Source organism: Mustela lutreola, chromosome 6, assembly GCF_030435805.1.
Source record: "Mustela lutreola isolate mMusLut2 chromosome 6, mMusLut2.pri, whole genome shotgun sequence".
NCBI lineage: Eukaryota > Metazoa > Chordata > Mammalia > Carnivora > Mustelidae > Mustela > Mustela lutreola.
This window is the reverse complement of record NC_081295.1, coordinates 67442069-67466288: the sequence shown is the minus strand read 5'-3', so window position 1 is coordinate 67466288 and position 24220 is coordinate 67442069. Positions and strand designations below refer to the sequence as shown.

General features: G+C 43.7%; 1 protein-coding gene across 5 annotated transcripts in view; it reads right to left on the bottom strand.

Moving 5' to 3' along the window:
- Positions 1–4077, bottom strand: part of SLC2A12 (solute carrier family 2 member 12) — a 53396-nt gene extending 49319 nt beyond the window's left edge. For 3 of the 5 annotated variants that reach the window (XM_059177504.1, XM_059177505.1, XM_059177508.1), the window contains exon 1: positions 3783–4076. In XM_059177504.1, coding sequence (XP_059033487.1) covers positions 3783–3897 — 115 coding nt within the window. In that variant the 5' untranslated portion in view covers positions 3898–4076. Of the gene's footprint in view, positions 1–3782 lie in introns of all 5 variants that reach the window. The other 2 variants (XM_059177510.1, XM_059177509.1) reach the window with 1 other exon arrangement.
- Positions 4078–24220: the final 20143 nt, after the last annotated feature.

The window sequence follows — 24220 nt, the reverse complement described above, 5'->3', positions numbered from 1 at the left end:
CAAGTGGCAACCTCTCTGCCCTCTCTAGGTCAGACTGATCTCCAGAGGAAACAAGAGCCCTGCTGTGTGAGCGACACACCACCCAGTGTTTGTGGTGAAACACCGTGCCGCCATGTTTGTGTAGAGCCTTCTCTCTTTCTAGATCTTGGAGAAGCCCCCTGCTGGAGCCTCACAGTCACAAAAAGCCTCAAATTAAGATTTTTGATGTCATTTCCAAGTGATGTGTTATGCACAATCATAGAGAAAATTTGACTGAAGAGAAAAGAGAGGTGGTTATCTTTAAATCTGGTCTTATTTTCAGACAAAAGAGTCTACAGCACCTCATAGATTCACATGTCTATAAATCCTGGCCCTCCCTTGGCAATATCAAGCTTCATACAATGACTTTTTGTTGTTATCAGCCATTAATTTATTAAATACGTGTGTTTTTAAAACACAATAATTTTTGTCAGAGGTTTTGTCATTCTTTGATACATGGAAAGCCTGGAGGAATGGTAATGGCTAAGGCCCTGGGTCTTCCCAAAATGACTGGTTCATTATTAGAACTGTTCCTCTCACAACCAAGGCTCTGTTATGAGGTCAAGCCGGTTGGTCTGACTTACTCTTCCCTGGGGATGAGCTTGCTTCTAAAAGTCTCCTCAGCTCTCTGAAAAGTAGACTTCCTATGGGGCTGCCTAAAGAAGCCTGAGAAAACTAGGCCTGACTGAATTCAAGGAGGCCTGGTTTAGGTTAACCATGGGACTCCAAGACTCAGTGGGAGCGTAGTAAGAATGCCCTGACCTCTTTAAGCATGGCCTGCATGAGCAGAGAGGTGATGGACTTGTGGTTTGCTAATGTGGTCCCACCCAGGAGTCTGCTCGGGGATACAAGGGGTGAGAAGGGAGCAGGAAGCCCCCGGCCTCAAGTTTTTCCTTTCTCTACCTCCCCTCTTATCTCCAGAGAAGCGACATGATGACTTCTCTTACATATCGATCACCTATTCAGCTTCTCCTTTATCAAAAGGAGTTTCACAGATTTAAACAAGTCTGAGAAAAATGCCTTCGAACACTCATCTGATTAGCCCAAGTATGCATTTCTTATGTCTCAGGCTGTGGCATTTTGGATTGAGAAGGGTCTTAAGAGGATGGAGCCCAGCCCTTTCTGCTGGGTCAGTGAGTCCAGTTCTAGTGACCTGAATTCCAGTGCATTCGATAGCTGGATCTAATGTGCTGAGAACCTGCATTCATACAATGAATATTGTTCTTGGTTTCGGAACATTGGGGCAGTTGCTGCTGGGGTACAGGGGGCCTTAAGGAAACCATCCCCTCAGCCAGTCATTCGAAACATGAAATTAGAAGAGCCTGGGAGACCCATCTCCTGAGATGGAAGAGCAGGCATCTGGCCTCCCGAGCCAGAAACACCACACTCAGTTGTGCACCAGCACTGAGTGAACTCAAGCCAACTGCGCATCTTCGCTCTCTTGTGTGAGATGTTCTGGTACTGCACTTTTCCAATAACATGTATGTTAGGGTCGGCACCAGGATTGAGCTCAACCCTTCCTATGAGGTCAATTATAACATGTCTGTAGATTATAAACTAAAAAATTTACTGAAGATATATGCACTTTGTGTCATAATTTCTTGGAATAAAGCATTCTCACCAGCTGAAGGAGGGATGGCCAAACAAGATCTGCCAACACTCTTCATTGGGCAGAAAAGCATTTGGATGTGCAATCATGGAGTTTGGGAATTTTTTGTTTGTTTGTTTTTCGGTCTCTCGAATGACTTAATTATCTTCCCCTGGGTTGTATGACTAGTTCCTCCTTGTGCTTTAATTTTCCCATCTAGGAATATACAAAAACTTCAATCGTCAAAGGTAGGATTAGAATGATTATTATTGAGCATATTTAAATACTCTGAATTTCCTGGTTGAAACTATGAAAGTTTGAAATATAAAGACGTCAAAAGAGGTATCTGGCAAGCATTATTGTATGACGCCTCAACATCTTCATAAAACAGACTAAAGTATCATCCCAAATCACACAGCGAGCCTGTACTATGAATTCGGTAGACATATAATTGCCTTTGGGGACCAAGAGATGTGTCAGACAACTTGGGAAAATTGACAAGTGACACTAAAATATATGTATTCATCTAAATGTAAACTATAGCACAAATCAGTTGTATTTATTTAAGATTTAGTTGAAACATTTCGGCTTCCTTTTCTATATAACAGAGATTCATTTAGAATTAAATTTAAAAAATAACTTACGGTACTTACCCACTTATCATTTCTTTAGAACACAAACAGTTGTACTTTAAATTCATTTTGTGAATATATTCAATATTTCCAAACACACATACTTGTGACCTTACTTCAGGATACTTGTGCACTTGCACAATTTAACCTATTAAAAGTACACCATGCTTTCAAAGCTGTATCAAAATTAAATAGTACATTTTTTTAATTGTTGCTGCCGAGGCCCCCTCAGGACAAAGTTTCTTTTCTTCTTTGTGACATTATCACGACTATTTAGTGAACTCTTGTTGATTTGGCCACCTCAGCAAACACTGCAGCTCAATCTTTCAGGAACTCAGAGAGAACATTGCGATTCTTTCCCTGAACCCTCAAATACAAGCTTCCCTGGGCTGCTCTGAGACTAATGAGCCAGAGAACACATGTGGAGGAAGGGGCACCTCTGCTTCAGAGAGGGACTCAGCCATCCTGAAGGACGACCCCAGACCTTCATTCTTGACCAGAAGTGGGAAAGCAGGAGAAAAGCTGAGCAGGGAGCAGGGAAGGGAAGGCCGATAGCTTCTCATTGCCGAGGACCCAATCCACGCCTCCAACAGAGGGGTCGTAGATTCAAATCCAAGGTCAGACAAACCCAGGGTGCAAACATAACTTTATAGATCCACTGCAAAGTGAAAGGTAGGTGCCTTTTGTATCGTTTAGTGTTCTGGATTATTCATGAAATTCCAATCTCTGGCCTGGGAACCTATCGAATGGTGAAGGGGAGAAGAGCTGAGGAAAACCTTAGAGAGAGAATTATTTGTGTTTGTGTCTATTCCTATCATGATTGGTTTCTATTCCTTTGGGAACCAACTGGAAGAGTAGGAAAGGACAGCCAAGAGCTTGCAGCGTGTTTGTGGGATTTGTCAACGTGGAGGTGAAGAACAGCATTCCGCAGAGCCAAGATCACTGAAATGAATTAAAACTTTTTCAGATTTCACCTCAGAAAGGAAAGAGTATTAAAGGCACCTCAGTTTGAAAGGCCTTTTGGAAAGAGAGCAGGAGCAAATCAAGCAGCGGTTTCAGGCTTGAATTCATGACAAAGTCTTCTTCACAAATGGAGGCTGGGAGCGTAAAAAAGAAAGTTGTGTTCATTAATTACGTAACTAATACTTATGTGAAGCCTCCTGAAAACACTGATGTAAAACACGGGGTTTCTAAATGTCCACTTGTTACAGATTGCCCATTTGGGCCAATAAATGAAAAAGTGTGTGCGTGTGTGTGTGTGTGTTTACACACGGGACTCTCTGGTGGGTCAGTTTTCCCAAAATGTAAGCGTTCTCCACTCCGCCAATACAACCGATGGACCCATCCCGCCAGGAGTGGGACCTGGATCTTCACACTTCAGCTCCTTGTCATTCCTGCTCCCACCGGATCCTGTCCCCTTCTCTCCACGCACCTCGCCGGCTCACGTGTGCGTGCACGCGCGCGCACACACACACACACACACACACACACACACACACACGAGCGAGAGCCGAGTACCGCCGCCGGCCCGTGCCTCGCTTTACCTCTGGCCCAGGGAGGATGCCGGCTGCCGCTGGCTGCGCCGCTGCCCTCGGTCTCGGCTGCTGTCCTCCCGGGGCTCAGCAGCCCGGGGCCCTCGCTGTTTTCAACAGGTACCATGGTCGCGAAGAAGTTACAGGCGCCCCCGCGGCCCCGAGCCACCCGGGCTGCCGGCTCTGACGGCAGTGGTCACTTTCCCCATGGTCGCCTGCTAAAGAAGGGTGGAAAAAAAAAAAAAAAAAAGAAACACCAGTGTGATTTGTAACCAACTTTGTTTCTATTTCCGAAGGCTTTGCCCTTTTCGGTGACACGGGCTGTTGCTATTTCAGGCAGCCTATCACAGGCAGTGGGAGGGCCGGGCTCCGAGGATTGTTTTCGCCTTCAGATGCCGGGCTGGAGGCAAGGGGTTAAAAGGCTTGGGGAAGGCGCTCAGACCCAGTGTTTGGCCAAGAGCTTGGGGTGGGGGGTTGGGGTGGCGGAGGACACTCTTGTGTAACTACACCTTTGAAAAGAGGCAAAGAAGAGAAATATGCAGCTTGAAAGGGAATCAGGAGAGTGACGGGCCCAGAACGCTCACAGATGGTATCGGTTACTCCTGCAGGGAGGGGAACAATTTATGCAAAGCCATACCAGGAGGAAAAGTGTGTTAGTTTTTCAGGACGACTGTTATTCCAAAAGTCGTGACACTTGCCTTTAAACAAAGCATAAGCCATCTTTCCTGTGTCAGCCTGATTTTGTTTTAGGTGGATGAGGTCTGTCCTCTCTCTCTCTCTCTCTTTCTTCCTCCCTCTCTCTCTGCAAGGCCTGGCGGACCAATCCAGGCCAGAAACGAAGCATGCACAGCCCCAGACTGATGAGATTCTTTGGCTTTTTACAGCAAAGCAATCCAGTTTATCTGTGCATCGTTGTCTTTGAGAGAGGAACCAACCCTCAATCTACTGTCAGGGTGTACAGATAGCCTGATAGCCTTTGGGAGGAGGCTACTTCCAACTCAGAGAGACCAGACTAATGACCCCAGTATGTGGGCGTGAGGGGCCCTAGATATTCACAAATCAGGGAGTGAGAAGTAGAATTTTTTCCCCCTGATTTGTGAATATATTTATACCAAAGCTCTTTGAGATTTGTGACATTTTACCTCTAGTTATATAGTTAACAAATCATGTTTAGTGAAAAACCTTAGAGAAGAAATTGAAATTATTTTAGAAAATCACTAAGAGTGAAAACTAAAATTTACAGAGTACTTATTATGTGCCAGAAATTGTGCTTAGGGCATTAACTCAGATGATTTTTTTAAAAAGATGATTCTTCTGCATTAAAAACAAACAAACAAAAACACATTTGTGAGCAGGTCCCCATAATACAGAAGAGACCATGGAGGCTGAGCAGTTTGCCTAAGTGTCATAGCTTGGCAGTTAGTGGAGGAGATGAGAGTGTGAAGCTAAGGCAGTCTAATGCCATAGCTCTCCTACAGCCTAACTTCCCAGCCTTGTTCTTCTTTAGTTTTCTTGACTTTGTTCCCTTTCAGCCCTTCTTGATTTTAAGAGGATGCCATGAAACATGCCCTTTTGTCCTAGTCATTTCCCTAGACAGAGAGGCAGATTTGTGCTGTAGGCAGAAGCTGAACCATTCAGGACCTATTTTGACTTCTTGGCTGGATCAAAACACAGCTCTAAATGAACGTATCATTTGTACATTTCCTTTGCTCATCCTGGGTACTTCTATATTTTTCTTTTCCGTCCAGGAAATCGTGGAGCAAATGCAAAGAAACCTAGAGTAATTCAACTAGTATTGGTTGCGCACCTGTTGTATGTCTGTGGATGGTGCTGGGAAAGGGAAGTTCTGCAAACTTAGCCCAGCCCCCTCCTGGTTCAGAGGTGAGTGGTCCAGAATCCCCCAGATCAGCCTGTCCCCACAGAAGAATGTGTAGTACGACGATGTTTTAGTGTTTATTTGCTCCCAGAATGTTTTATGATTGTAAGAGCAGCATTTTTTGTGACACACATATACCTTTCATCAGTTCTTCATGTTCTCTTTGCTGCTACCTTTTCTGCTCAGAGCCAGTGATCTCAGCTGGGGTGCAGGGAAAATGTCCTTGCAGTAGGTCAATCGTGTAATTGCTTCATTTAAGGATCCCAGACCCTGTGTCTCCTCCAGCAGCTTTTTGGCACCATGGAAGTGTTGGGGTATTTGCTGTAGTCTCGGATCGGACTGAAGACAAACTTAATTCTAGAATTCCTCGGTACGGCTAAAGGCCATTCTTACTTTACTTTCTGTAGCCAAACTATACTGGGACTTCTAAGGCATAAACCAACAAAAAATCAAAAAGAGTGAGCAAACAGCGTGACTGACTACATTGTCTCCTGGTGTAACGAATTCTGTTCTTCGTTCCATTGTCGACGTGGCATGTGGCATGGCTCTCCCGGTCCGCTCTCTGCTCAGCTTACTCTCCTAACTCCAGGCAAAGTTTAGTGGGAAAATTCTTTTCACCCAGATGACAGGGGAATAACTTTCTCTTCCTGTACTTCTCTGAAGTCACCTGTACTTCTCCTTCATAGTATTTTACACATTTCCAATGTATAGCGGACTTTTTGGTGTGGATTGATCAAATTTGGCTTTTTTGTTAGGGAGTAAGCTCTGTGAGAGTGTAGAGTATGTTTGGTTCATTGTGGTATCAAGTCTGGCACAGAGTTAGTACTCAGTAAATATTTGCTGGCTAGCAGACGGATTCCTGTAAGTCTGACCAACTTTAGCACTGCTAGATTGTCAACTCCAAGTGGACAGGCACCGATGTCTGTGTGAGCCCTCGTTCATCTCTGCAGCCCCAGTTCCTGGCACAATATCGGGCATGCTGTAGACCTTGGATAAGTATTTCTTTTCTTTTTAAAAAATATTTTATTTATTTACTTGACAGAGATTGAGAGCAAGAGCACACAAGCAGGGAGAGAAGCAGGGTGAGAGGAAGCTGGCTTTCCACTGAGCAAGGATCCTGATACAGGACTTGATCTTAAGATGCTGGGATCATGACCTGAACCTAAGGCAGCCACTTAACCGACTGAGCCACCCAGATGCCCCTGGGTAAGTATTTCTGAAATACGTGTGTGTTCACAAATGGAGCTTTTAGTGACCTGAAGAACTATTTAGTTTTTAAATATCAAAACCCATTTGATGACTGCCTGTGATACTCTGTCCATCCCTCTCTCTTCCATCAGTCTCTTCAGAGCAAATATCACCACAGGCTGTCCCTCCTTCATGGAGTCTGAGCCACTGCCATCCATAAAAGCTGTCCCTCCACTCAAGAAATAGATCATCCACGGACAGCACACAGTTCATTCCCCCATCACCCCAGTAACTGCGCTACAGGCCATTTCAGACCACCTGCTCATAGGCAGTGCTATGGAATCCTAGAAGACATATCTTTTACATACTATAAACTGGCAAGACAAATAAGAGGGGGCCAGAGAGAAGGCAAACAGCATTGCCAGGCACATGAACGTCTACCTTACAATAGGCCTATTTTTGTGGCAGTTTTTGTTTTTACCTTCACAACTTCATCAGGTATATATGACCACCCCCTCTTGCAGAACTTGAATTTGAGAAGCTTTCAAATTCTAACGAGCATGCTCAAGATCCAAAAAGGCTTTCCAATGTTCTATCATAAACATTTTCAACAACACCGGAAAACAGAGAGTCTGAAATCAATGCTCGTTCATTTACCTGTCTATTCCTCAATCCCTCTATCTAGCCATCAATCCATCTTAGTACTTATGAATTTCAAAGTAAGTTGCAATACTTTGGTATGTGTATCATTAACTAGAGTTTAATATTTGTTTAAGTTCTTTTATTTTCTTAGAGACATGTTACATACAATGAAGAGCACAAATCCTAAAGGTCCCATGACATGATTTCAGAAAAGCCCCCATTAAGTTACTGGAAATGCCCTTCATCCCTGGAAGTTCTTTTCTGTCTCCCCTGTGCAAATTCCCACCTCAACCTCTGGAAGGAACCAATGTTCTGATGTGTGTGTGTGTGTGTGTGTGTGTGTGTGTGTGTGTGTTAACTTCACCTGTCCTAGCTCATCACATCACAGAATCATAAAGTATGTGGCGCTGTGTAAGACTTCTTTCTCTGACCAGAGTTTTGAGAGTCACTTATGTTTTTGTGTGTAATGGGAGTTCATTCTGTTATTGCTGAACCCTATTTCATGGGCAAATATACCACAGTTTATGCGTTTTCCTATTGATGTTCACCTGGACTGTTTCCAGTTTGTGTTGTTATATATAAAGCCGTTATGAGCCGCCTTATGCAAGTCTTTTTTGTGGAATGTACAATTTCAAAGCACAGCAGTCCAAGTCCATTTGATTCCAAAACCCACATGTTTTCCACTACACCCCGTTGCTTCTCTGTGGTGTATCTTCCAGCACTCTGTTTATGTGGAATGTACCTCCAGAGTTTTTAATCCTAAAATGGTTCATTACAGTGTGAACACAAATGGGGAAATTTGATCTTTAGACAAAAAAAAAAAAAAAAATCCAGATAGAAATTCACCTCTTAAGAAAAAAGAAAAGAAAAATAAATTCAGCTCTTCATTAGCCATAATCCAATGAAATATTCATCTTGTTATGATTTTTTTGAAGGGTAGTTATCATTTTACCTATTTATACTATCTAGATAACTTCTTTCTCTAAAAGATTTCAGTGTAACTTTGTTTCCTATATGTAGAATATAGCCAGTCATAAAATATGGGTTAAAGTTCCTCAAGTAACAGAAGAAGCATGGTTGAATTTATTATGATATGTCTGTTTAATATAAAATGATAGAGTAGATTATTAAAAGAAAGACAGTATAGCAATAAAAATGTTATTCTATTATTGTAAATGGGAAATCAGAGTAGAAAACTGCATGCTGACTACCATTATGATAATTTTTCAAAACATATGTGCATATTAGTAGACACTAGAAGGGAACTTGGAAAAATTGAAAATCATGAGTAATGTTGGAAAGGTAATCTTAGTCCACATTAAGAAATTTAGACCAATCCTAATCATGTGTAAATCGTGTAAAAGAGTATTTTCAGAAAAAAAATCTTCAGAAAAAAAATGTTCCCTTAATGTTGTTAAAATATTGTATATCTGAGTATAAATCTGAAGAAAAATTTTCAAAGTTAGTGCTACCATACACTACTGTACGATTTATACATTGTACAACTAATTGTAAAACAATTTTCCAGAAAATGATACTAAAAATGTCAGGAGTCAGGGGCAGCTTTTTCTAATTTGCACAATGATGCACTTGAACAACGAAGAGGGCTGTACCCCTTATAATCTTCCTTTAAATGACACTGTCTGATTGATTTGTCAGCTCATATCTGCTTTGTCCTGCTTAGCTATATAAATGAGCCCCTTTCTTCATTCAATCAGCAATTTTTTTCCCCAAATAAACTAGTTCTAATATTTTTTTTTTTTTTTTTTTTTTTTTTTTTAAAGATTTTATTTATTTATTTGACAGAGAGAAATCACAAGTAGATGGAGAGGCAGGCAGAGAGAGAGAGGGAAGCAGGCTCTCCGCTGAGCGGAGAGCCCGATGCGGGACTCGATCCCAGGACTCTGAGATCATGACCTGAGCCGAAGGCAGCGGCTTAACCCACTGAGCCACCCAGGTGCCCCTAATATTTAAATCTTCCTCCGTTACTCTTACATGGCCTCTGGATGGAGGCATCGCAAATTTTTTTCAATGACTCAGCCTTTCCTTTAGTTTATCCTTCCTTCATACCCTGATGTCAGAAAAAGTTGCTCATCCTGTGTGACAACAGCAGCCTTTATTGGTTTGGAAGCTCTGGTCTACATCACATTCACATGGTCCTTATATTACCGAGGAGGGCAATGAATAGAAAATCAACTGCACAGAAGTTGGGAAGGCCCCGTCCTGGCTTCCTTTACACATAGGGCCAGGCTCTGCTGACAAGCTCAGCTCACACAGCCCGGATTTTCCTTCAGAAGACAGTGGCAAAAAAAACAACAGGGGTCTCTGGCCCCATCCAGGCCATAATGGTGGTGGTCGTTGTGGCTCCCAGGCACTTTGTGTCTAGTTAAACTCCTGCTGGCTCTCCTTGTAAAAGGACTTCCAGAAATTCTCCTGCTGCCCACGGTGCCACCTCATGTGGCACGTATTCCACATTGTCACTCATGGGGCACAATGAGGAAAGGGCCAGACCTAGAGGGTGTCTCTCGATGGGAATCTGTCTTACGGCTTCTGGCACTAGGGGCCACGCTAGAGGATGGGTTGGGTTCTTTGCATTCTCTCTGCAGGAAATAATGTCACCAAAAACATGTGTATGAAGAGGAAATGGGGAAAAAGTAATGTGAGATGTATCAGGCAATCTGGGATACTGTGATGTTTGGAACTCTTGGCAGCTTTTTAGTATTTGTAATTTAGTTAAATGAATATTTCCTTTCATACTTAATTTTGCATTTTTATTTTATAAAAGTGAGAGCCCCCCAAATTTAAAAACCTTCTGGCCCCACAAAATTTGGATCGGACTCTGAATTTGAGAAATAGTGTTCTCTCCAGATGAACATGCTTAATAAACATTCTTCTGATCCTTCTCTTCTCTTTGCCGCTGCTGGTCTCTGAATCCAGGCTTCCTGACTGCCTGCCTTGTGGGCAGAACTTCTAATAGGTTCCCCTGACTGTGTTCTTGCTCCCCAGGGCTATTTCCATAGGGCACCAAAAAGACTTCTTCTCTCACATCTAGACCCTTAAATGAATTCCAGCCCTTTTAAACCTTTCATCCGTTTCCAGTGTCCCGAGGATTGGTTTAAGTTTCTTAATGAGGCTTAAGATACCCTGAACAGTCTGACTCTAGCTGAGCTGACATATTCAGACCCATCTCCTGTCCCTGCTGGAGTTGAACTCTGCAATCTCCTCCCATTTCAGATTCTACAGTGGGGCCCCCCAATCAGCAGCTTCTTGACTTGGTTCCCCTCGCAAAGGGTCTTGTCTCAGTCATCACTGTGGAGGTTCCAGTCCTAACTCAGCACAACTCACTAAACCAGGAATAGACTTGTCTTGCCCAGGGAGCCCACAGGATGAGCCTTTCACATCTTCCCTCTCTGAATTCAGTTACGGACTGCTGGTATTAGTCAGGGTTCAGTGCTGGAATTTTAAGATGGAAGAAACTCAACACAGGGAAATGAATGCTTATAAAATCATTAGAAGGCCTGAAAGATCAGATTCCAAGCAAGAAGCAATGACTCCCAGAATAATACAGAGCTGACTTAGCTGAGCTCCTGTATCCAAGGCCACCTAATAGATCTGTGAGTTCAAGAATGTGTTGCTTAAATCTAGGGATCAGACCATAACTGCCACCATCACTGCATTCTTCAGGAAGCTGTTGATGCTGGAATGCTGCCTCAGGAAAATTTCACAACTGCCTGATCCCATAGGCTAGCAGAAACTCCCCAAAGAGACAGAGAAAATCTGTATCTGTCTGCGTGCAGATGCGTGTAATTGACAATCTATAACCTGATTGCAAGGAAGTCTGGGAACTGAGACTGATATCCTTGTCTCTAAAATGAGATAATAATAGCATCCATCTCCTAGGTTTCCTATAAGAATGAAATGAATTCATATATAGAAAGTATCTAGAACAATATCTGACCACAGTGATCCTTAATAAGTCATAGCCGTTGTTATTACTTGCATCCAAGGGACTCCACAGAAATATAGGAAATAATAGAATAATAGAAAAGTATAATAGTCAAGAGTAATAATAGAAAAAATACTAGTTCAAGAGTAAGATAATATAAACTCTAAGGCTGGATTTTTTTTTTTTTTTTAAATCCAGATGACTTTGGACATTTCACAGTATCCATCTAGGCTCAGTTTCCTTATCTGGGTAGGGAGACATATATTTTCTTTGCCCAAAGCTACTTTTGCCAGGTGGCCAAGCTCCCTTCTTTTGGCAATACCCTTGTAATTTTCTTTTGGGAAAATTATATGCTGTTTTGATGGACCTGCCAGCTAATGCACACCACCCTTTAGTCAAGGATTAGGCTCGTAACTGCCTGCCGTGACAATGAGATGTTCTGTCTTGGGAATGTAGGTTTTCAGAGGTGACACAGGGACTGTAAGTCAGTCATTCCCAATGGCAGAATTCATGAAAGAACATGCAATAATTCCTATTACCCATTTCTCTAGAACTTTCCTGGTTGTCCCCATGACTTTGTTCTCCCAATTGCCCCCCTCAGTTCTACAAACCAAACCACTCCGGAAACTAAGCAACAGATTCATTTCTGACTAATGCAGGCCAGAGTCCAAAATTCTGAACATGAACTCTCTGAAAGGATTTTAGTGAAGATAAAATCAGATGAAGAATTTGAAAGCACTTTTAAAACTGTTAAGGTGCTACATTAAATACAATTTATTCACCAATGCCACAGCAACAGTAACTGTAGAAGAGAAGCTATTTGTTTATCCATCCAGATCATGCACTCCATTTCTAAATAAGGACAGAAATAGCATATGACGGTAGATTGGCAAGGGATATAGTGGTGATAAACCAGAAAAGTCTACGAATCCCCAGCTTTTACAATAGCATGACCTGACTCAACAGTTCACAGAGCCACATTACCCAACTGGAGGCCCTGGGTGAGATCTTTACCTTTCACATGAAAATATGGGGGCTGGCCTGGCCTCCTAGGAGAAAAGTGAGAAGGGAAAGCTCCAAGTATAAAGGGTTGAAGGTGTATCTACATTTTTCAAGCTCCATCTTTAGACAGTTCACTCTAAGAAATAGCAAGGGCAGCCCTGTGGTCCTTCCCTCCCTGCTGCCAAAAAAAGTTCTCTCACCTTTAAAGCTCAGAGAGTCAACCTGGGCATCAAGACAGAACGGATTTGCTAGGACAGAGCTTCCTAATTTGTTTTCTACAAAGTGTCCTCTGAGAGGTTAATAGGTATTCTGAAGAATTTAAAAAATGTGGGGGGGGGGTGTCTTCCATTATCCGGAGATTTGAGAAATTGTCCAATAGGGTATGCTGTTCTTAGAACACCCACACTCTTAAGAAATTTTTCCATATAGACACTAGGCACTTTTAACGTAGATTTCTGCTACCTTTTAGATCTGTAATTTCTCTACAAAACAAAACAAAACAAAACAAAACAAAACAAAACAAAACAAAACAAAACCATTACTTTTTAGAAGAACACAGCTTGGAAAATCTACATTGAACTATCTGTGGGATTGGGGTGGGCTTTACGTCCAGAGGCCTCAGACCAGAATTTGCTCTTCTCTGCTGCCCCCTCCTGATAGGTAGAGGGAAGAGCAGGTCTACCTCCTTAAGGGGCTGAAGAGATTGAAACAAGTTGCCCCCAGGGTCTGCTAGGAAAAGAGAGAGCTCCTCACCAACGGTGGGAGTTGGTCTTGACAGCTGCTCTGTGTGGTTTTTGTGACTCTGGTAAGCTGTTGGTTCATGCTACATCTGTGCCTCCTCAGGTGTCCTTGGGCCCCGGAGGGAAAGGAATATGGGCAATCTCAAAATCTCACTCATCCATCCATACAAATATTTATTACGTGCTTACTAATACAACAGTGATAACCCGGTACAAAGGGATGGGGATAGAACCATGAACAAGGCACTCTTGTGGGAGTAACAAAGACTTTTCCAGGCTGTGTGACTGGATTCATTGTGCCTGTACCTGACCTTCCTTCGGTGTCCAATATCCTTCCTTTCTCTCTGTGAATCTCAGACTGCAGCTGCCGATAGAGACTTCTTTCTTATCTCAGAAAACAGCCATCTTTTCAGTTTTTCAGATCCCAGCTAATGTTTGTAAGGGCATTTTGCTGGTTCGTCATAAATGACCTCCTTAGTTTCATATAATTTTTACTGTCTCCAGAACTCTTATTTTATTCTGTTTTGTACTGATATTTGAGGCAGGATCTGGGTCACAGAGTCTACTTGAAGCTACCCTGGTCATGAAAAGGTATTCACTTTGGGAATAAATACAAATGGAATTCTTAAGATACATGTGTCATCTTCTTGAGCATGGTTTACAGCAAATGGAATAATTTAAAAAAATTTTCTCTGTAAGGAACATTTATGAGGCAGTTTCTAGCCCCTCCATCTCTTTCCTGGACCTCTATCCTCATAGAAACTTCTAAGTGACATAAAGAATCTACTGGCAAATTCTAGTGTCTTGCCCCCCTGCAGAGCACCACAGAGTAGCCCAGATAGGCTGAGACACTGTCACTTCAATCACCCTTACTGTATGGTAATTCAGTCATTCATTGGCTGGAAGAAAATAGTTCTATTTTATTGCTCTATGAACTTTTGCCAGAACTTATATCTGCCCTCTGAAAAAGGTAGAAGAACCAAGATCTGTGTATTTTGATGGGCAGGACAGCAGTGGTACCCCCCTCCTCTCCCCGGACCCTGTTACCAGCACCATACTCAGCAGCAAGCAGAGTTCGGGTTCACAACTCATCTTAAATGGTGCATCACAAACTCAACTTAAATCTTTCCACAACCCACGTAACCTACTCAAGAGTCTTCAATGGATTCCCTACTTCCAAAGCAGAGATTTGAGGATGAAAGAGAAGAAAACCCAGGTTTGAAGATTTGTATGTCTAAGAAACATAATAAAATTGAATTAGCAGAGATGTTAATTCAAAGAGCAAGCATCTTTCACAAGATGAGCACCATTCACATGTCTTTATTGATTTATTTCTAGAAGACTAGGAGATTTGCACTTTTCTAAAGGGTTCTGCCCACAGCTTAACCTTTTCTGGGCTCTGGAGAGATCTCCCTGATGCACAGACATTGAATAAGTAAACTGATCCCTGGCCATTTCTTCTCTTCAGCTTTATAATGACATCATTAAGAACCACAACATGTAAGAACTGAAAGCGACCTCAGAGACTATCAAGTTCATGGTGCCTTTTTGACAAGTAGAGAAATTGAGGCCTTAAGTGCTTAAGTAACTAACCATGTTGTAACCTACTCAGTCGCTTTAGTATATAAATGAAGCCATTAATTATTATATGGTAGAATTACTAACTTCATGTCATCTTTGATCTTTATAATTATCAAAAAACATTAGTAACCTGGGATCACTTTGGGTGCTGTGCCCGAAGACAGGCTGCTGTGCTCAGGGCCCTGTGGATGCCACTCTCCCATTGTCTCACCCCTGGCAAAGGACTGACAAGGAGAGAGTCTTATCCAAGGCCAAGGGGCAGGTGAAGAACAGGACGAAGATTCACGTCAAGCCCTAGTAAATATAACTTTCCTTGTCCTCAGTCTCTCAAGGGGTTTCTTTTCCATTTCCTTCTCTACCTTGCAAAACATTTAAACACCATGGAGGGCAACGAGAAATCCAAAGAGGTGGGCCTGTGTGACGCAGTTGGTTGGGCATCCAACTCTTGGTTTGGATTCAGGTCATGATCTCAAGGTCCTGGTATCTAGCCCTGCACTCCGAGGGGAATGTGCTTGAGATTCTCTGCCTCTCCCTCGGCCCCTCCCCCGGCTCATGCACTTGGGCTCTCTCTGTCTTTCAAGTTCTCTCTCTCAAATAAAATCTTAAAAAGAAAGAAAGAAAGAAAGAAACCTAAAGAATGGCCAGATTTGAGGTGGCTAGGCAATTAGATGATGAATGAGGCTCTTGATGAGCATTCTGAAAGATATTTCACTTGAATCATCAGGCCGATTTTGTATTATATGCTTCCCTGCCTTAGCTGACATAGGGTAGAAACCAGATGGAAGGTTTCCTGGGTTATCCTGGATAATGACTATGTTCAGTTGTCATGCAGTGACGTCCTGAAGAGTAACTAACGTGAAAATATGAAGCTGCCTTTGCTCCTTTACTTATTTGCTTCGAGCTTGTGACCCTCAAACATCTTTGCTCAAGGATACTGTAAAAGAATTTGAAAAACTCTTGAGAAATTCAGTAGCTCTTCATATATTTCTAAGCTGACGTCTAAATGTTTTACCATGAATTTAAATCCTTGCAAAGTCTGTATTTTCTAGGATACTGCAGAATATATATACTCTTTGGATATACTCATTAAAAGCAAGGAACTATTTAGATTCAATCTGTGAATAACACCTGTCACATACCATGATGGGCCTCAATGCCAAACCGAACAGTCAAATAATACTTATTTTCCACCAGGAAATATTTAAACTCATTTTTGAGTTCAAATAACCACATTAGTGTGCACCTTTCTGTGACGGTCTTCACATTTCTGAATTCTTGTTGGAAAATAGACTTATGATAGATGGAAAGAAAAAAGAGCATTTCCCTTGAGTTGGAACTTGAGACCTGAAGTTTGCATGAGGAGTGGGAATGCTCCCCACCCATCTCCTGATAAAGATATTGTTAAAAAGCAACTAGAGCTGTCACGTCATGACAAAGACATGGAGGAACCCTAGACCCATATCACTAAGTGAAAGAAGCCATAAAAACAGGCTTTTTCAACTATAACATACTGGAAAAGCTAGTATGGTAGAGATCAGTGGTTGCCAGAGGTTGAGGGGAGGGAGGGATGAACAGGTGGAGCAGAGAGGAATTTTAAACCAGTGAAACTACTCTGTATGATAATAATATAATGATGGATACATGTCTTTATCCATTTGTCGAAATCTACAGAATATACAACAGCAAGACTGACGACTAATGTAAGTTATGGACTTGGGGTGGTAATGATGTTAATGTAGGTTTATCAGTCATAACAAATGTACCATTTCTGGTGGAGGATGTTGATGGGAGGGCCAGGGAGAATATAAGAAATCTTCATCTGCTCGGGGCACCTGGGTGGCTCAGTGGGTTAAGCTGCTGCCTTCGGCTCAGGTTATGATCTCAGGGTCCTGGGATCGAGTCCCACATCGGGCTCTCTGCTCAGCAGGGAGCCTGCTTCTCTCTCTCTCTCTCTCTCTCTGCCTGCCTCTCTGTCTACTTGTGATCTCTCTCGGTCAAAATAAATAAATAAATAAATCTTAAAAAAGAAAAAAAAGGAAAGAAATCTTTATCTGCTCAATTTTGCAGTGAACCTAAGCTTACTTTAAAAAATAAAGCCTTAAGAAGAAGAAGAAAAAAAAAAAGGCAACTGGACTAGATTTGACCAAGCTCAGTCTGAACTGACCTATGTGTGTGTCTGGCAGGTGCTGTGCTACCAGCCTAAATCACTCTGGCCTGGAGAAGTATGCTGACATCGGTTGGCTGTGTCTGGATACTGTTATCTTGCCAGAGTCAAGGAAGAAAGCCACCCCCTCTGGATTGGGAATGCAATTCCAGGAAGCAAGTGGAAATTTCCACAATCACTCCTGTGAAAGGGGCAGATCTAGAAACCAAAAAAACGACAACTTGGAGGACTGGGATGAGGTTGGGCAGGGAGGTAAGGAAATGTTCTTTCTTTGGGGCTTTAAGAAAGAAGGGCTCAGGAATGATACCCCAGGGGAAACCCTGCTGGAGGCCCAGCGGGGAGAGAGTTGGCACCTGAACCTGGAGGCAGGCCGGTGCACAGCAGGCAACTTAACATCAGACTAGCCCTGAGCCTCTGAGCTGCTGTTCTTTGCGTCTACATTGTCCACAGGTTTGGCAAACGGTAGTGGCCAGTCTCAGCTACTTTGGGAGGAGTGGAGGCAATCATCTGTGCACTTGCTTAGGACCAACACAGAGAAAGGGGAGCAGTCTTTTCTCCTTCCTCGTAAATCCTGATTTGTGACCAGCCTGCTGAGTTCCTGGGGGGACCTGATAGGCTGTGGCTCTTCACCCCCTCTTTTCCCACATCACAGGTTCTCTACATCTCCACTTGGAATCTAGGATGGAACTAAGGAAAACAGCTCCCCAGAAAACATTTATATAATTTAATAGGCTCTGTGCCTGAGGAAGGAAGGGGTAACTCCATCTTTCTCCTGGTGAGATCTCTTTTGAGTAGCCCAAGTCATTTTTTGGGTGCTTATTTCCAAGTTTGAGCCGTCATGAGTGGGTGATGACATCAGATATGCGGGCTTCAAATAAATCTGGAGATAGAAAAATACACATCTAAAGATTCATCCAAGAACTCATTTTCCCTCCACCTTGTATGAATTCTAAGAACATCCCAGTGTAACCCAACCTGGCCATGCCGCCTGAGTTACAGGCTGAGCTGCTGGAATTTGGGTGGGGACAGCCCATGATGGAAATCAATCAGTAAGTGAGTGGCTGTAGTTACCAGTCTGACAGAAGTAGGGGTAGGAAGTAAATGGTCTCACAGTGACAGGTGTCCCAGGCCGGAAATGATATCACCTATGAAATAGCTCAGGTGCATTAGTGTCCTAGGATCGCTGTGATGAAGGACCATAAACTGAAGGGCGTAAGAAAGGAAAATGTATTGTCTCATAGTTCAAGGGACCAGAAGTCCAAGATGAAGGTCATGCTCTCTTTGAAGTACTAGGGAAGGCTCTGTTCAGACCTTTCTGCCAGCTTCTGACAGTTCCTTGGCTTGTAATTCCAATCCTCAACTAGTGTTTTCCCTGTGTGTCTGTCGTCTTATAAAGAGAGGACACCAGTCATCATGGATTAGGAACCTACCCTACTCCAGTAGGACCTCTTTTTAACTAATCACATCTGTTAAGACTCTATTTCCAATAAAGTCACATCTGAGGTCCTGGGGTTTAGGATTTCAGTATATTAATTTGGGGACGGGGACACAACAGGAACTCTTCTCAGAGCAACCTTTCTGCAGATATTGCACTAAAATGTCAAAGAACTTCAGAAGAGGATTTAGAATCCACTGAAAACCAGAGGACACTGCAGGTCAGTTTCCTAAACACCCACCTGAAGGCTGTCGAAAAGGCTGGGGTCTGTTTTTATACTGAGATTAGAGTTTCTGGTGCAGAAGGAGATGGCCCAGGAGATTTAGACACCTGTAGCTGGGAATTTGCTCATTAAAACAGGGTATGTGCAAAACAGAGGGCCTCACCTTGCTCCATCTCCCACCCCAACTGCTCTCCTACCCACTGAAATGGGTGAAGGAAAGGGGGGAGGTAAGGAGTGAGGAAGCTATTGTTCAGTTACCTGAGTACAAGAGCAAGGCATGAGTAGGTTGACTTCAGTGGCCCATATCTTGCCTGTTATAATAGATGGAAATTTACCACAGCAACAAAAAGCCCTGACTTCCCAAAAGGCAGGCTTTGGGGAAGTTGGTGTGGATGCCCTCTTAGAAAGGTGGGTCCTGGGGCACCTGGGTGGCTCAGTGGGTTAAGCCGCTGCCTTCGGCTCAGGTCATGATCTCAGAGTCCTGGGATCGAGCCCTGCATAGGGCTCTCTGCTCAGCAGGGAGCCTGCTTCCTCCTCTCTCTCTGCCTGCCTCTCTGCCTGCTTGTGATCTCTCTCTGTCAAATAAATAAATAAAATATTAAAAAAAAAAAAAAAGAAAGGTGGGTCTTGAAGCACCCTAGAGAGAGTACCCTCTGGTCTGGTACCCCATCAAATGGGTCTTACTTGGTCCTTAATGGAGCCTAGAACCGAAACAAAGCCATTGAAACATGAAGTACCCCCCCCCCCCCCGTGGCTCCCAGGGAGACAAGGACCCCCATGGTAGGAAGATCCAAAGCAAGCCACTGAGGGTTTAGGGAAGCCCAATGGGCTTGTGTTTGCCTTTCTTGTGGTGGGCTGTACCCAGGAGTGAATGTACAACTAAATAGAGGAAAGTAGGGTGTGTTTGTGTTAATTGTGGAGAATCTGGGAGGGAGCAAAGAATGGAGACACTACACACAGTAAGAAATTAGGCTAAGCTGTCTTCTTTGGTTTTCCCTTTTACTCCACACTACAGATATCATAAAAATGAGGGAAAGAATACTGAGGAAGAAGAGGGCACAATCCCCAGTTAGGAGACAGGATCTCGTTTTGTCAAAAATGGACTCTCTTCCTCTCCAGCTGCCTTTGAGCCAAACATCGCTTCCCAAAATTAAGGTTTTACTAGGGGCCTCAGAGCCTAAGAAAATTCTATGCATCAGGCACATAATGAATTGGGGAGTTGCTTCTTGATCCACTTGCTGGGGACCCGGATACCCCTGATAGTAGTCCAGAGAACATGGGGAAGATCCCTCACCAACTGAGAAGCTGCTTCAGTCCGGGGAGCTAACCTCCTAGGAAACCTAGACCTGGTCCTCTTGGATGGACCACAGGACAGGGAAATGTTTTCTTTTCAGAGACTCCAAGATCCGGTGGGGAGATGGGAGGTAGACAAGAATGTTATAAGATCATTCTTGGAAAATATCAGTTGGTGTTTCTGTCTTGCTGCTAGGGAGTGTTTATTCCCCCCCTCCCAGAAGATCGCCAGGCCTTTGTGTTCCAAGCCAGACTCAATGCTTTTGTGCCTCCCGGCAGGAAGTGGCGGTTGCCAGGCACCCAGAAGACACCCCCCCTCCTGGCTTTTGTTTTGCGGAGGCCTCAGCTGCTGGAGGGGAATTATGCTGCCTAAGAGGGAGATCAAGAGAAGTGAGTGCTCAGGATTGAAAAGACTCAAGGCAACTACAGGGGAGGAACATTTCTCCAGAGCTCCCCTCCAGAACTGAGAAGGAAATGGGGGCTTTTGTGATTTCTATACCTAGAGAAGCAAAACTCTGCCGTCCCAACATATCCACACTGTCTTGAGTATTTTGGAGCAGGACTGTCCGAAAGCTCAGAGGAACGGATTCTAGGTTCACTAAGAGGCGGCTCCTCCTCTCCCTACCCAGTCCTTGTGGAAATTGGGACCCAGCTGTCCCTTTCACACACAGGGGTTCATGAACAGACTGCAGAATGGCTTTTAGTTCCTACTGGCTCCTTCACTCTGACAAACCTGTCAGTACCAGTCTCCGTTCCCAATTCATTAGAGTTATTTTTATGCTTTGATTGGATTTTTCCACATGCCTCCAATTCTCACTATAGCACCTTCTAACTTCTAAAACTAAACTTATTTTTACATGCTCAATATTTATAGCATCTGTGTTTATAGTCTCTTCGGCTTTAATTAATTTCTTCATACTTTCCCTATAGTTTTTTTTTTTTTTTAAGATTTTGTTTATTTGACAGCTAGAGAGGGAACACAAACAGGGGGAGTGGGAGAGGGAGAAGCAGGCCTCCCAAAGAGCAGGGAGCCCTATGCAGGGCTCATCACAGGATCCCAGGACTGATCCCAGGACTGATCTCAGGACTCTGGGATCATGACCTGAGCAGAAGGCAGAGGCTTAACGACTGAGCCACCCAGGTGCCCCTGATGAGGGAGCAGGAGACTGGCTGAGGACAAAGCAAGAGCTGGCGCCTTGCACCCCCCTCTTCACCCTTTCCCCTCCATAAGTGTAGCATCCCTCAGGCAGCCCTGACTGCCATGAACAATAAGCAAATAGTTAACTTGCAGAGCTCACAATCCTGCTAGACAGGAGTCTCCCTTGGCTTACAAATGTCCTAAATCTCACTAACAAAGACGATTGATAGCAGGATTGTGAGACCCCACCAAAAAGTCTCCCAAAGATCTTAATGTTAATGGCTGGTCTAAAGACAACATTGATCCAGCAGCAAGGGCAAGGCCTCCGGCAGGCCTGGAACATCCTGGCACCTTGTAGGCCCTCTTTAGCATATGAAACTCCACTGAAACCTCCCTTCCCCTCACCTTCCCCCAACCCCAGGGTACATAACCTGCCATCCCTCACAACCCGGGGCAGCAGCTCTTCCTGCCCATGGGTCCTGTCCCCGTGCTTTAATAAACCACCATTTTGCACCAAAGATGTCTCAAGAATTCTTTCTTGGTCATCGGCTCCAGACCTCAGCCCACCAAACCTCACCTAGGTTCTAGAACTTCATCATATGGCGCCCAACGTGGGGCTGTGAGTCTTTACATCTGGACTCTGAGCTTCGGTGCAAAATTGGTGAGTACTTTCTTTCCATTTACTGTAATTTCAGGGGCTTTTCAAGGAGTATGGTCTTATTGGAACACTTGCTTGTCAATTGCTCAGGCTGTAATCCTCTAGCCCGTGGCTACTCTACGGGGAGGAGAGCGTCTGCCTTTTGGCTGTAAGCTAGTACCCTGGCCGGAATGGCAATAAGACCCAGAAACTTGATGGCCTCACTCTATTCCTGTTCTTATAGAAAGTTGTCTTTCTTGGGCACGGGACAGCCAACTAAGTCACCAGGACGGCTGCCAATCTTAAGACTCCCGTGTGAGGTTTCCTCCTGAATGATCTAATGTGATCCCCTCCACATGCCCGGTCTAGCCACTTCTGGCCGCGGGACCTCCACTGGGAGCCGGCCGAAACCAGCACCCGATTGAATTAAAACGCAACCGGGGACCGTTTCCTAGGGAAGTTGGCTGTAAGGACCACATGTGTTGGAATGTCGCATAGACCATGATGGATTTCAGTCTTTACTGTTTCTCGTCAGTGTCTTCTGCAAACCGCCTAAAGCCATGAAATTAGGTAATTTCCCTTGCCAAAACTTCTCTAGCGTTTTTGTGGGTTAATATGGCAAAACAGTATGCAGTCTTCAGGACATACGATGGCATGGCACAAGCATTTTAGTCCATTCACCAGGCACCCATCAGCAGCCTAGGATGCGATGGGGAAGTGGAGGGACGCCGGCACCCCTCCAGGGCCTTTTATGGCAGGAATGTCTTCCCAGGGAAGGCAGGATGGTGATCAATAGTGATATCTTGAGGGACGCCTCTGGTCGCTTTTGACACACAGGAACCTCTGACATATCCTGCGTGGGACGCTACCCAGGAGTCGGGGGATTTGGTAATGGACCTTCATTACTTTTCTGGAAGCATGGCCTCAGTAGGCTTCTTCAGTTCCCAAGGACTCTACCTTGGGGTGCCTTTTAACCCACTGGAAATAATTTGGATTGCAAAACTTAGGAAAGGACTGAGCTCCTGTAACACTGCATGGCCTCAGTGGGATCTATCAGATCTCCTCTGCAGGAAACAGGGCAAATGGACCTAGGATACCTTCACCGCTCATACCTAGGCCTTCATTGCTCTACACCAGGACCCCAGACTAAGGGGCTTTTGCGGAATGTGTTTGCCCAAATGAGTCAGCTAGTAAACTTTCTCCTGACATATTCGATGATAATTACGTAAATAAGCCTTCTTCTAGTAAACCCAGGTTGCTGGGCCGTCCCTAGCAAAGGGGACTCTGGCTTTATTTCTCTGTTTCTCTTAATAGATGTGGGGGCTTCTCCCTCACTCACGTCCCGTGTTAATGGCTATAACTGGAGCCAACTGGGGTTGGTCTAACTTGAGACAGAGACTATAAGGAATATTCCCAAGCAGCTGCCGAAACTCTCTTTGTTTCGGGGAAGTTTCCCTGTGTTCTCTGGCCTGACTTGGACTGCCTAACCCCTTCCCCCTTGCTGGTGAGAAAGCATGGCGTCTGCTCCTCTGTTGGGGCTTATGAGCTCTGAAACCGGGAATCTTTTCTCTGCCTCCTGGCAGCACTTTGTTTCCTCTGTTTTCCCCTTCTGTTTCTGTACCAACGCGCGTGCAACCTGCATGACTAGCCTCTAGATCATGCACCACAGCTCCTTCTCTCTTCACTGTCAAGGAGCAAGAAGAGAACCCCCTGGACCTAACACCCACTCCAGATCTTCCCACACATGTCTCAGGTAAACATTCAAAGCGGAGTGGGCCCAGGTGGAACGTAAATCAGTGTTGGAACTAAGTTAAGTCTGTTGGTTTAATTAAGATAAGACCTGTCTTTTAAGTTATCAGCAGTAAATGTAAAACTTTGAAGTTTACTGAAGGTCAAGTAAGCTCATGTTATTTATTAAAATTTGTTAGCAAAGAAATGACTAAACTGATGGTTAATTGTCTATCTCAAAGTTCTAATGGGTAATTGCTGAAGTAACTTTCAAAGTCTTTGGTAACCTGAAAGTTTTTAAAGTTTTGCTTGGATGACAAATGGAATTAAATTGTGGACATCTAGGTCCTAACCAAACAGGATAAAATGCTAAGTCGTTAATTACTGGATGTAGGTTTGTGCTTTTGACTTCTTACTGCAAAGAAACTAAGAGTATTTAAAACTGTTGGTAAACGTGTTTGGCACTTTTCATAAATTTGCACTGTTTCATAAATTTGTCATCTAAAGAATTGTAACAGTTCACAATTGGTTAATAACTAAAGGTGTTTCTAAGAATACAAAGTTCTGCTTAGTTTAACTAAGACTGATGGAAATAAAGGGAAACTCTGTATGTAGGAAAGTAGGAGATATGTAAGAAAGACTTAAGGAATGGGAAGGTAATTTTGTCCTAAATGAGATGGTTGTTTAGAAAGAAATGACTTGGGACAAAACCTGAATGCAAAGGAAAGTTGTAGAAGGTTTGTGAAGGGAAATCTTCAGAAAGGGAATTTTAGCTATGGTCAAGAATGGATTAAGATTGAAATGAATGGGTTTTAAAGGTACATTGGTACAAGACTGAAATTGTCTCTGTTCAAAAG